The sequence below is a fragment of the Arvicola amphibius genome, chromosome 7 (genome assembly GCF_903992535.2).
Source record: "Arvicola amphibius chromosome 7, mArvAmp1.2, whole genome shotgun sequence".
NCBI classification, from domain to species: Eukaryota; Metazoa; Chordata; class Mammalia; order Rodentia; family Cricetidae; genus Arvicola; species Arvicola amphibius.
In genome coordinates this window covers 51,795,265-51,808,779 of record NC_052053.1, presented here as the reverse complement: position 1 = coordinate 51,808,779, position 13,515 = coordinate 51,795,265, and the positions used below count along the sequence as shown (strand labels likewise).

At 48.8% G+C, this 13,515-nt stretch overlaps 1 protein-coding gene across 2 annotated transcripts in view; it reads left to right on the top strand.

The window, feature by feature from the left end:
- Positions 1–13,515, top strand: part of Mvb12b (multivesicular body subunit 12B) — a 155,253-nt gene that overhangs the window by 41,734 nt on the left and 100,004 nt on the right. For both annotated transcript variants that reach the window (XM_038337840.1, XM_038337841.1), the window contains 2 exons: positions 3,417–3,524; positions 10,053–10,149. In XM_038337840.1, coding sequence (XP_038193768.1) covers positions 3,417–3,524; positions 10,053–10,149 — 205 coding nt within the window. The remainder of the gene's footprint in view (positions 1–3,416; positions 3,525–10,052; positions 10,150–13,515) is intronic.

The window sequence follows — 13,515 nt, the reverse complement described above, 5'->3', positions numbered from 1 at the left end:
GCATTAAAGGTGTGAGCCACCACCACCTAGCTCCGTTTCTCTTTTAGATTGCATCAGTTTCCAGTGGCCCAGGGTGGCCTTGAACTCACAGGGATCCGTCTGCCTCTGCCCCCTAGTGCTGGGATTAAAGGTGTGCGCCACCACTAGGCCTGGCTTTATGGCAAACTAGTGGCTTAGCTCCACACTCTGATCTTCAGGCAAGCTTTATTTGTTAGATCACAAACAAAATATCACAAGGGAAACCCATGTCATTGGGCTACAGGTGACTTGCTTAGACCCGTGCCTGGCAAACAGCATACTGTCAGCAGACTTGGCTCTGGTCTTCCATATCGAGGTGTATCTGCCAGCTGCAGGTAGCTGGGATACTGCCGGCAGGGCAGGGCAGCTTGGTGCTCTCTGGCAGGCACTTTTCTCCTGTGACTGCCAAAAGGTGACCTATGGGGTCAGGCAGAGGCGGAAGAGGGAGACTGGGCCTGTGAGGTCTGCATAACCCTGCTGTGCCTGTCACCCCCTCTCAGAACTTCCCTGGGTTTGGAAGCTCTAACTTGGGCACCTGAAAGTGGTTACTGGCACCAGAGAAGTCTGGAACAGCTGCCTGTGCCGCCCAGGCCTAGTCACCAGTTGGGAAGTGCGGTGACACCATCTAGCAAGTCATGGAGTTACGTGCTGCTAGAAGAGCCCCTGACTCTGCTACCATAACTATGATCATTTCTCCAGGTCTCTGGCTTTTTCAAATTAGAGTGGTCTTGTAGTTTCCCCATCTAAGGTAGAATCACAAATTTCTTACAAGTTTCTACTCAGGAATTACATCTTGTGACAGTGCAAACACTGGGTACCACAGGAGGGGCCAGTGTCCCCGGTGCACCGGCTGACTCCAGACCTGGACTCTGAGGATGCATTGCCTCCTTCAGATCTGGGGGCACTGACATCAGCAGCAGCCTTGCTAGGGTCGAGGCAGAGAACAGACAGCAATGCCCAATACAGTGGCCTCAATGTTAGCAGCATGTGCCTGGTGGAGTGGAGGATAGGTGAGCCGCTAGCTTAGCTTGATGGGGTGGTTCAATCCTGGAAGCAATATTAGGAGAGCTGCATGGGCCATGGTTTCTAACACTTGACTGTAGTTGAAAGTGCCTTGCTTACCCATTCCTTTAGTGACACATTGAGCCTCTTTGTGTCAGGTCGTGGTGTAGATGGTAGGGAAGGGTTAACATTAATCACACAATACATCACCTGTGTTTAAAAGAGTAGGTTGCGTCCCAGAGACGGTGAAGGAATCTCAGGACCAGAGGTCACAGTTAATCCATGTGGGATGAGTTAGGGCTTTGTCAGTGATGATGTGACATTGTGTTAAATAGCCACTTCCACATCGGCCTGAGCACCCTCAAATTTAGTCTGGAAGCACTGAGTCATCTTTGCTGGTGCTCAGCAGTGAGTGCTCTTGCATCTGTAGCATCCTCTGTGGCTGCTGGGGAGGGCAGCATGTCTGCTCTACATAGGACCTGGACTTAATGAGGCCACTGGGTTTCAAGTTCAGATCTGCCTCTGAATTCCATGCTGTCTGTTCCGTGGTAGAGCTGTGGTCCTCCTTCCACACTGCCTGTTCCGTGGTAGAGCTGTGGTCCTCCTTCCACACTGCCTGTTCCATGGTAGAGCTGTGGTCCTCCTTCCACACTGCCTGTTCCATGGTAGAGCTGTGGTCCTCCTTCCACACTGCCTGTTCCATGGTAGAGCTGTGGTCCTCCTTCCACGCTGCCTGTTCCGTGGTAGAGCTGTGGTCCTCCTTCCACACTGCCTGTTCCGTGGTAGAGCTGTGGTCCTCTTTCCATGCTGCCTGTTCCATGGTAGAGCTGTGGTCCTCCTTCCACACTGCCTGTTCCATGGTAGAGCTGTGGTCCTCCTTCCACACTGCCTGTTCCGTGGTAGAGCTGTGGTCCTCCTTCCACGCTGCCTGTTCCGTGGTAGAGCTGTGGTCCTCCTTCCATGCTGCCTGTCCCATGGTAGGGCCGTGGTCCTTCTTCCATGCTGCCTGTTCTGTGGTAGGGCTGCAGTTCTCCTTCCATCCTCCCCGTTGCCTGCTAGAGGTCCTGATCCTCCTCCCTGCACCCACAAACTATTAGCTCATTTGACTTGGGAGAGAAATTTGGGCTACCCCGTAGCTTGTTTGAGTGGGTTGAGAAGTGCCTGCCTCAAGGGACAGCAGCTGAGGCTACTACCTAACCATTAGCTTTCCCAGAGCCTCCCTCATGAGGTTTCAGGTTAGATTTGCCACCTCAGCCTTTCTTCTCTTTACTCTCAGATTTGCTAACTGACAGTTGTTCAGTTTGAGAGTGGTTTTCTCTTGTTGGCTAGCCTTCAGCTTCTCTGAGGCAGCTTCCAAGGAGGCAGCTAGGGTGGCCTTCGTGATGTAGTGGCAAGCTCCTGCATGTGTGTCAGAGACTTAATGATTTCTGGTGCCTGCAGGTTCATGGGAACAGAACCACTTCCAGCCATCTACTGGGATGGCCAGGGGCTAATCAGATCAAGGACCATTTCCCTGTGCACACCTTAGAAAGTCAGGCATGGCTCAGTCAGAAAACGGGTTGCTTGAAGCCCCCTCCAGATCTGTGCCGCAGTGTGAAGCTGCTGCCTGGGGCTCCTGGCACTGCTCTGTGATGGCGCAGGCCGCTCTCTGAAGACTGGAAGTCAGGCTCCTCTCTCTAGCTCCCTTTTCAACTCTGTGAGCCCAGACTCTCCACTGGATGTCATGCCCAGTGAGGCAAATAAAGCTCAATTTACCCTGGACTGTGTCCTGAAGGGGAACTGAGAAGAGGCTTCCTAGTGGGACTAGAAGTGGAGTCGACTGAGCCTAGTTTATTTTCCTATCATGATGTAGTTTCTGACCTTGAATTCCACCAAGAAGATGCAGAGTGGAGCCAATTTCCTGACCCACCACCGCAGCCTACCAGACCTAAGCTGACCTGAACTCCCTCTGGCCCCCATGGGCAGGAAGTCACACCATCCCCACTACAGGGGGTGCCCCTTGCAGGTGTATTGCAACCCCATCGGGCTTTCTCCTGTGCCCTGTGCCGCCCCCCCCCCCCCCCAGTAAGTGGCAGCAAACAGCCTAATGTGCTGACCGCCCAACCCCTTCACAGTCCATTACAACAAAAGCTATTCTTCCCTCATTAGAACCATTTCTGTCAGGGTGTCTTTAATCAATGGCTTCCCCAGGGACAGTATTTTTAGAAGTTGTATTTTTCACAGGCTTCCCTTTTCCCTTTTGGAAATGTTCTTCCCTGTGCTGAGTGCAGTGCACTAATGAGATGCCAGGAGAGTTGGGGCCGGTGCTAATTGGAGCAGGTACAGAGGAAGCCGCCTGCGCCGCCTCCCGTCCCCCTCATCTTACCTGCGACCCTCTTCTCATCTCTGTGCTGCAGGTCGCGCAGACAGCAGATGGCGTGGACGCTGACCTCTGGAAGGACGGCTTATTCAAGTCCAAGGTTACCAGATACCTGTGTTTCACAAGATCGTTTTCCAAAGAAAATGTGAGTCTGGTAGCGGCTCCCTTTGCTGAGTGGGCAGGAATATTTGCATTCCTGGATGGGGCGTCCTCTTTTTGTGTGTGCTTTATGTTCATTGCTGTGTTAATTTATCTGTGGTTTCAGTGAGCAGGGTAGAATCGGCAGCCAGCACCGTGTTTCATTTATTAACAACGTTATTAACCACGTTCCCCAAGTGCACAGTGAATTCCATTAAGATGTTTCTCCAAAGGAGACCAGGATTCTCACTGCTCTCTCATTTGCCTGACATTCCTGCAAGTGACAACTCAGTGGGCACTGTGGATGAAGAGCCTTCAGGGCGGTTGGCATGGTAGCAGCCCTCAAAGGGCAGACCATAGCATCCACGCCCTGTACCTGTCCCCAAACACGGCATGGCCTTGTTCTAAAGAGCCTCTGTATGACATGGGGCATGTCATTATTTTTTACAGAGAGGTATCCACCTGTGTGTAGTTCTCTTATACTGATTTTTGATATTTGAGCCCATGAACTAGGAAACTTTAAAGATAGCACAAGAGCTTTCCCACTGAGGCATTTTAGGAAAAAGGGCAATGTTTGGTGTGCTCCTTGCGTGAGGCCCACCATGACTGTGCCTCAGGTCCTCAGACGATCTTCCATGTTATTCCCACTGTGAAGTCACTGCCCTCTCTGGGGGCAGAGATAATTTGTCTCTTCTAATTCAGATATTTATTTTTGGAAATAATTTTGCCAATTTATAATTTTAATTATAATGGTATTATAGGTTGTAGTTTTAAAAAAATTCGACACAACATAAGACATGCTGTTCAGAAGAAGGAAAGGTAGAAGCCTTCTTCACTGTAGCCTCCCTGTCCGTCACAGCCTCCCTGTCCGTCACAGCCTCCCTCTCTGTCACAGCCTCCCTCTCCGTCACAGCCTCCCTCTCTGTCACAGTCTCTCCCTCTCTGTCACAGCCTCCCTCTCTGTCACAGCTTCCCTCTCTGTCACAGCTTCCCTCTCTGTCACAGCCTCCCTCTCTGTACAGCCTCCCTCTCTGTCACAGCCTCCCTCTCTGTCACAGTCTCTCCCTCTCTCTGTCACAGTCTCTCCCTCTCTGTCACAGCCTCCCTCTCTGTCACAGTCTCTCCCTCTCTGTCACAGCCTCCCTCTCTGTCACAGCCTCTCCCTCTCTGTCACAGCCTCCCTCTCTGTCACAGCCTCCCTCTCTGTCACAGCCTCTCTCTGTCAGAGCCCTTCCCTTCCTAGCCCTCCAGCCTGGGCTCTCACTGCCAGTTCCAGGTTCCTCCCTCTAACAGTCTCTTATATGGACTATGATGTGCTAGGACACTACCTGTTGTTGCTCATTGATAATTCTTTGTTATGAATATTGTTCCTAACATGTTCAGGACAATGGCTGAAGTAATCTCATTAAGCTCCTCTCTAATTACAAGAGCAATACATTTGCTGCTTGTAAAGTGTAGCGTTTATGACTGAAATGGAGAATCTTTTTACTTTGAATTCATTTTCAGTACCAGGATGGTGGCAGCTGAGCCAGAGTAGGCACCTGTGCAGTGTTTGTGGTGTGTTTGCACAGATCCTTTGGGCTCACTGTAGCCTGATGCGACCCCACAGAGGAGGGATGAGGTGACATCAGCACACCAAATCCGGAGCTATCAGTAGACCCATTGACTACCTTTTCCACCTGCTCCCTCACGCACCTGCTCCCTCACTCACCTGCTCCCTCACGCACCTGCTCCCTTATGCACCTGCTTCCTCATTCACTTGCTCCCTCCCTCACCTGCTCCCTCCCTCACCTACTCCCTCATTCACCTGCTCCCTCATTCACCTGCTCCCTCCCTCACCTGCTCCCTCCCTCACCTGCTCCCTCCCTCACCTGCTCCCTCATGCACCTGCTCCCTCACTCACCTGCTCCCTCACTCACCTGCTCCCTCATGCACCTACTCCCTCACTCACCTGCTCCCTCCCTCACCTACCTGCTCCCTCACTCACCTGCACCCTTATGTCCCCTGGATTCTACCCAAATATCTTTTAAAAGTTATTTCTGCCTTTTGCTCCCATTGCCTATGTTCTGCTAAGGGACCATTGCTTCCTGTGAGCCGCTGTGGATTCACTGCTGCCGGACTCTCAAAAGGAAGTTCTGAAAACTTGATCAAATACCTTGTCTAAGTGACTTTCTGTTGCAGTGATAGCATACCATGACCTAGGCGACTTACAGAAGGAGGGGTGTGTTTTGGCTTATGGTTTAGAGGGATAAAAGTCTATCAAGGCAGGGAGGCATGACCGCAAGTGGAAGGTGTGGCCGTAAGTGGAAGGCAAGATGTTAAGAGCAGAAACCTGAGAGTGCACATCCTCAGTTGCAGGCATGAGGCCGAGCGAGAACTGGAAGTGGTGTGAGCTTTTCCACTCTCGAAGTCCGCCCCCAGTGACACACTTCCTCTAGCAAGGCCACACCTCCCAGGCCTCCTCAAACAGCCCCACAGACCGGGACCAAGTATTCACATCTTCAAAACTCTGTGGGACATTTCTCACTCATTCCACCCCAGCCCTGTGCTCAGGGGCTAACCACAGTCCCTTGGGTCGCTTGCACTGGGGCTTGCTACATTTCTTCCTGAAATCCATGAGGTTTTGTTCTTCTAGGCAGAAGAGTTCTTGAAGTCTTGGGAGTGGGGGCAGCCACAAGTCCATTATGATTCAGAAAAGGCACTGAAATTAGTTTGAAATGGATTATAGAGAACACAATTCTTGGGCTTGGGGTGGAGGTAGAGCACTTGCTTAGCATGCATGGGGCCCTGGGTTCAGTCCCTGGCACTGCCAGAAAACAAGCTGCTGCCCATCATAGCTGGGTGCTGGGGTGACAGGGTGACAGGGTGTGAGGCTGCCAGGAGGGCAGCCAGAGAAGCCCCACCCTGTACTGAAGCCTGGGCGCACCATTTTTTATGGAAAGAGAATGAATGTGTTCAGTGCTTAACAATTCCATCGTCAGCACCAAGAAAAAGAAATGAGATTCTCCTTTACAGCATCCAAGTGATCAACTCAGGGGATCGAATTTGCTCTGGGATCAAATTTTTGTCAATGGCCGTGCCCATTTGGCCAGGGCTCGAGTGAGGCAGGAGCTAGGCACATGCTGACCAGTGGTGGCTGCCTGTCTGTCCTGGCCTAGAGTCAGAACATAGGCTTGGCAGAGTACCATTTTACAGCCATACAGGAGGGTGTGGGATCTCCAGAGCAGGCCAAGTCTTAATTGGGTGACTTGAGACTCCGAGGATAGGAGTTTGGGGAGCTTCCTTGGAATCCTAAATTCCTTTCCCCCAATCAGGCCATTAATATAGAAACCTGGCTTTAGAGTGGCATTGCTTCCTGGGGAAGGAGTGAGATTAATTGCACTTTTCATGCCCCATACTTTCTGCATTACCTGTAATAATAATGTACATAGATTAGGTAGGGAGGATGTTAAACAGAAGGATTTATGAACATTTGAATATTAAGTTGGTTATCTGTGGCTACCTTAAATGCAAAGTTGTCAAAAATAATTACAGTATACTAGCAAATACTGGCTACCAGAGACAATATAAATACCCTGAGTCAGTGTATATTGGGCTTCTCGTATGAATCATTTGCTCAACAAGGATTGGGAATGTGCTCTTCATATTTATGAGGAGGAAATGAAAGAGAGCACAAGTGGGTGAGGGGAGAGGAACCAGCAAAATTAATGGTATTGTAGGCCTATGGTATAAAAAAAAAGAAGAAAGAAAAATCCGAGTGGCAGCCCCATGGAAGAGGGCCACACTCGGGTTGCTGGAGGCTTCAACAGGACAGCCTCCCATTTTGTATGCATGGAAGGGTTTCCTGATGCTTGTTTTAATGGCTACACCACCAATGCTCTGATTTTATGATTAGGGCATTTTCTCAAGAGTTGGGAGGGCGAGGTTGCTAAGTGGTTTGCTGTTGACTTCTACAGAGTCAGCCTGTCAAGCTGAACACATTCAGGCACAATCCTGATGAATGCCCAGCCATCTATGGGACAGCAGAGCATGCCCAGTTGTTAATTTCTCAGCAGAAAGCAGCGGTGACTGGAAGAGCAGCTGCCCCGGGGGGAAAATAAAGGCAGCCGGTGCTTCCCAGGTTCTAGGCTGAGCCCGGCCTTCCTGTGTAATCAGAAGTCTCCTCCACATTAGAGAGTGCCTGCTCCCCACATGCTGCACCACAGTGCATATGTCTTCCTGAGCCCTTGGCCCCGGAGCTGTGATAACATGGAGCTGTGAGGGCAGGGGAAGTGCTGGGCATAGGCTACACATGCCACTCTGACTTCTGATTCCAGCCTGAGGTTTATGTTTTACTTTGCTCCATAATAACCAATACTAAGCTGTCAGAATTTGGGTGACCATTTCCATTTGCCTTCCAAGGAAGTCTGATTTTGTTTTTAACCACCAGCACCCACCCTGCTGAAAAGTGTGCCACCAAATGTAGTTGGAATTTTCTTTGGGTTGCCAACTAGCTCCCAAATAAAGTCACAGAGACTTACTGTTATGAATGCTCAGCCTTAGTTTAGGCTTGTCCCACCAGCTCTTTTAACTGAATTTGACCTCTTTCTATTCATCTACATTTTGTCGAGGGGATTCTTACCTTTCTTTCATTCCATATGTCCTACTTTCCTGCTTCCTCCATGTCTGTATGTAACTGGCCCCTCAGCTCCATGGCGTCTCTTTTTCTTCCTGAGCCTAAATTCCTCCTACTTACCCTCTGCCTGGAAGTCCCACCTATACCTTCTCCCTTGCTATTGGCTGTTCAGATTTTTATTAGATTTTTATTATAATCAGGTGCCTTAGGCAAGCAAGGTAACACAGCAGCACATCTTTATATAGTTAAAGAAACAACACATCTTTGCATTGTGGTTAAACAAATATTTCACAACAACCAAACATTTAGCCAATAATTATTGAGTCCCTACTGTGTGCCAAGAACTATAGCAGCTTGGTTGAGCAGTAGGAGCAGAGATCATTTTGTTTCCTATTTAGTGGAGGCAGATGGGGCCATCAGTACACAGTTTTCGTAATGACATCTTCGAAGATGGTAGGTAGATGGATACCTCACGGTGTCTGTCTTAGTCACTGTTCTATTGCTGTGAAGAGACACTATGATCAAGGCAACTCTTATAAAAGAAAGCATTAAACTGGGGGCTTGCCTCCAGTCCATTTTCATGTCAGGGAGCTGGCGGCACACAGGCAAGAATGGTGCTGGAGCAATAGCTGAGAGGTACATCTGGTCCACCAGCTGAGAGAGACTCTAGGCCTGGCAGGAGCTTTTGAAACCTCCAAGGCCATCCCTAGTAATGTACTTTCTCCAAGAGGCCACACCTCCTATACCTTTTCAAGTAGTTCCACTCCCTGATGATTAAGCATTCAAATCTATGAATCTGTGGGGACCATTCTTATTCAAACCACCACAAAACCCAATTATAAACTGATAGGAAGTTAAAAGGAGCTTAAGGAGACAGTGTGTGACTTAGTTCAGAAGGCAAATATTCCCTGCATGGATTTCAGAGGTGCTGTGCTCTCAGGATGGAGGTGAAGTCTGTGTTTCCAATCTCAGAGATGAAGTTGAGTCCTTTCTCTAAACAACAGGGGACACTGGCCGGAGAGGTTCCTGTGAAGACAGAGCCTGGGCTGACCCCTTAGATGTTTTCCCAGGACTTCAGACAAGCAAAGTGAACGTGCATTCAAATGGGGCTTTGGAGGATAGTGCTTCTGCAAAGTGGGCACACAGAACATGTTGCCATAATCCTACCAGGAGAGATTTGGGCTGGAAACCCATTTTTCTTGCCTTAACTGGCTCTGATGAGGCTGTGATGACGCTGAAGATGTGAATATAATCTCCGCAGCAGCCCTGCATAGCGTTGATTTCTTGAGAGCCGTTTCTAGCATGAAGTGGAGGCTGCAAGTGCTGGCGTGTTTGCAGAGAATTCTCTCTTGCAATTATAGAATGGTGCTCCACCTACTGTCTTCAAAAGATGTCTTTATGGAAACTGTGCACTGTGGACCCCTCTGCCACCACTAAATAGGAACTCTTAAGAGCCCCCCAGCAAGTCATTTCAGAAGGCGTGGGATATGGAGGTGGCGGGGCTGCCATTCTGTTAGTTTATGATTCTTGGGATTTTTTAAAATGCATCTTGTAACTGAAAACTGTCTGAAACCAACAATCCCTTGGGTGTATGATCAGTTCCTATTCAGTTCAGGGGCAATTCCTCTCCTGCAAGCATCCCAGAACCTCCTCTCTTTAAAACCCGCTGACCCTGAGAGGTGGTGGGGTCCAGGTCACATGCCCACCTGCCCTCTGCTGGGTTCTGTCTACAGGGTACCTCCTTCCTGAGGCACACTATAGTCCCTGGGTAACATGCTGGGGAACATTAGTATCTTTGTTAATTAACCAGCTATGGTAAAGCTGCAGCAGTCACTGTATTAAATACACATCCTGAAGCAAGGACTGCAAGCAGACTGAGCGTTCCAATTAATAGTCTGTGTGTCTTTTCTTCTTCCCAAGAGTCACTTGGGGAACGTGCTGGTGGACATGAAGCTCATCGATGTCAAGGACACATTGCCTGTGGGCTTCATCCCTATCCAGGAGACAGTGGACACACGTGAGTCAGCCCTCAGCATGCAGGCCTTGGGGGCAGTCTCCTTCTCTTCAGGTGGACTCTTAAATATTTCCTGTGTGGTTTTTTTTATTTATTTTTATTTTTCCATTCAAAAGTTTACACTTCCTCCCCTCCTCCCATTCCCCTTCTGTTCCCCCACTCCCCTTCCTCTCTCCCCCTCCCTCCTTAAGAGAGGGCCAGGTACCCTGCCCTGTGTGAAGTCCAAGGCCCTCCCCCCTCCATCCAGGCCTAGGAAGGTGTGCATCCAAATAGACTAGGGTCCCAAAAAGTGTGTTTTTCTCTGGAAACAGCTGAGGGGGGTTCCTGTGGATGGTAAAGAAAGCCTGTCTCTTGTGACATCCACCTTGGTTCTCTGTGTGTCTGGAAAGTATGTGGGACCCTGCCTGCCAGTGAGCAGAGGCACTTTTCTTAGAATGATGCCCCCTGCTGCTCGGGATATAGTTGGTCATTTGTCTGTCCTCAGCTGTTGCTGAAGCCAAGCTTGGCACAAGACCCCAGAGCAAAAGGAAGGGCAGAGATCAAAGGATGCTTGGGGGCTGCACGAAACAGCTCTGTGCAGGTGTAGAGCTCAAAGAGTGAGCAAGAGGCCTGAACCAGAAAGACTGTAAGTTAGAGCGTGCAGGATCAAATTGGAGCCAGGTGTGTTGGCTCATAGCCGTAGTCTCAATACTTGGGAGGTGGGGACAAGAAGATCCAGGATTCAAGGTCATCCTTCACTACATCAAGAGCATGAGACCAGTCTGAGCTACATGAAACCCTGTCTATTACAAAACAGCAACAAAATCCTAAAATAAATAAAAACAAGATTTGAATTAGACCAGATGTCCCGACCTCTGAACTGAGCAACACTGCACTGAGTGGAGCAGCAGAGAACTGTGGGAAATGAAGAAGCTGCCTTAGGATCCTGCTGTGCAGGGCCAGGGTCCTGGATGCTAGGGCCGGGGTCTTGGGGTGCTGGTTGTAATAGCAGGGGACTTCTTTACTTTGGTGTATATATGAACTCACTTTGTTTGCAATTACTCATGAGCCCACTCCACAGCAGTGAGGCAGTGAATAAGAAAACAGAGATCCCTTTACCTGTAAAATTCCTTTATGGAATTCTGTACCCTGTTCTTTGCTTTTATTTATATTATATTATGTGTGCGTGTTTCAATATTTCCTTGGTGTGAACATTTCTGAACCATTATTTCCTTGCCATTTTCTTGTTCACATTTCAAGGTGAGCAGCATCCATGTCCCCCCCACCCAATGGAACTTACTTCAGCAAAGCAGTTAATCCCTCTCTGACTGCTTTCACTGTGTGCACCGACGTCCTAGCGAATGTCCTGATGCCGGTCACTTTTAACTGCCACTTTGACACAGCCTAGAATTACCTGAGAAGCCTGGATCAGAGTGACCTCTGGGCATGCTTGCAGTGGGGTTGTCATGATTGTTAACTGACCTATCCCACTGTGGGTGGCACCCTTCGCTGGGCAGAAGGCCCTGGGCTGTGTGAGGGTGGAGGGGGGGGCAGCTGGCTGTAAACTTGGAGGAAGCTTGTTTCTCTCTGCTCTCGACTGGATGTGACATGACTTGAGTTCCTGCCTTGGCTTCCCCTCAGTGATAGCCTGGAAGTGTAAGCCATATAAACCTACTCTCCCGCAGGTTGCCTTTGGTCAGGCATTTTATCACAGCAACATAATGATTTAGGACACGTATTTGCTATGTTTCATGTAAGGCCCCATGAGGAATGCTTCACTCTCATGATGTCATTTTATCTTTATGAGACCTCTGTAGAGATGGATGTTAGGCCTGTTTTGCATATGAGAAAAGAAAGGCGCAGTGACTGCATCTTAGCCAAGTGCAAGAACACACCCACATACAAACACAGATGCACACACATACATATGCATGCATGTGCATATACACATGCAAACATACACATGCATAAATATACATGGATACATACTTATGCACACAATATACATATATGCATGCCTATAATCTTGTGCATATGCACACACATATACAAATGCACATGCATGCACACATATGTACACAGATACACATGCACACACATACATGCATACACATGCAGGTGCACATACACACATGCTGCTTGAACAAACACATGTACACACACATGTACTAAGCATCTTACACATACAGATTTTCTAAGTAGCAGGGAATTTTTTTTAATAATGGTTTAGATACAATTCAAATACCATGTAAATCACCCATTTAAAGAACACAATCCAGTGCTTCTTGGAATATTCACACTCGTGTACCTGCCATCATGGTCTTTTTGTCACCGCAGCTGTCCTCAAAGCAGGCACCGATGTCTTGGAGACATTGACTTCCAGCCCTCGCCTCCCTGCCCCCACCAGCCGGTACTTTCTGCATAGCTCTGCCTGTTTCTGGTAGTTCCTACAGATAGTCATGTCAGACTCGGGAAATGACCCAGTGGATAAAGTGCTTGCTGCACAGACAAGAGGACCCGAATCCAGAGACCAAGCAGGAAACTGAAGGAGGGGCCCTGTCTGCCTGAGTCCTCTGTTGGGACCAACCTTGGACTCTAGTCTCTGCGGTGTCCTCATGTTCCATCTGGCCTGCTGCTTGCGCTCGTGGAACCCCAAGCAGGTCCTCTTAGACTCCTGGCTCAGTTTACCCATTTGTCAGGCCAAGAGGGTACTCTCTGCCTCGTAATATTGTTGGAGCATACAGGTCTCTTTCTAGTTGGACTTGCCAACTGTATGACCTCCATGAGGGTATCTCAGTGTCGGCAGCAGCAAAGGCTTCATTTCCCCAGGCCTAAAAGTGCAGCCCTCCTCTTTGTTCACTATTTAAATTGTATTTAATTTGTATTTGCTATTTATTAGCAAGCCTGGGTGCTTTTGTAAATGTTTGCTAACTTTGTCTCTTCTTAGGTGAATTCTCCGCTTACAAAATAAAATGACCTTATTGGTTTGTATTCATTCCTGTTCTGTTTTCTTCCTAAGGTTTTCAAAGTCTTAAACATTTTCTTGATGTTCATTTTGACAGCTAATTGATGTATTTGATGTAATTGTATGGCGATGGCATAGCCACAAGGGATTTCCCATTCTGCATTTCCTGTTTGTTGAGCTCATGCAGTGAGGAGACCCTGTTGTGGGCCTGTGCTGTGACTGTGGGGGGCCCATTGGTTCTAACTGGGAGTTCAGTCCCCATGTTTGCATCTTCTGCTCTCCGGAGGGTCCTGTGCTCTCCATCAGGTGTCTAAGCACACCTGTGGTCATGGGACCATTTCTCAAAGACTTTCTGGGGACAAAGAACCTCATGGTTAGCCCAGTATCTCCTGAGAGTACTTAAAGCCTTGATTTCATGAAGTCAG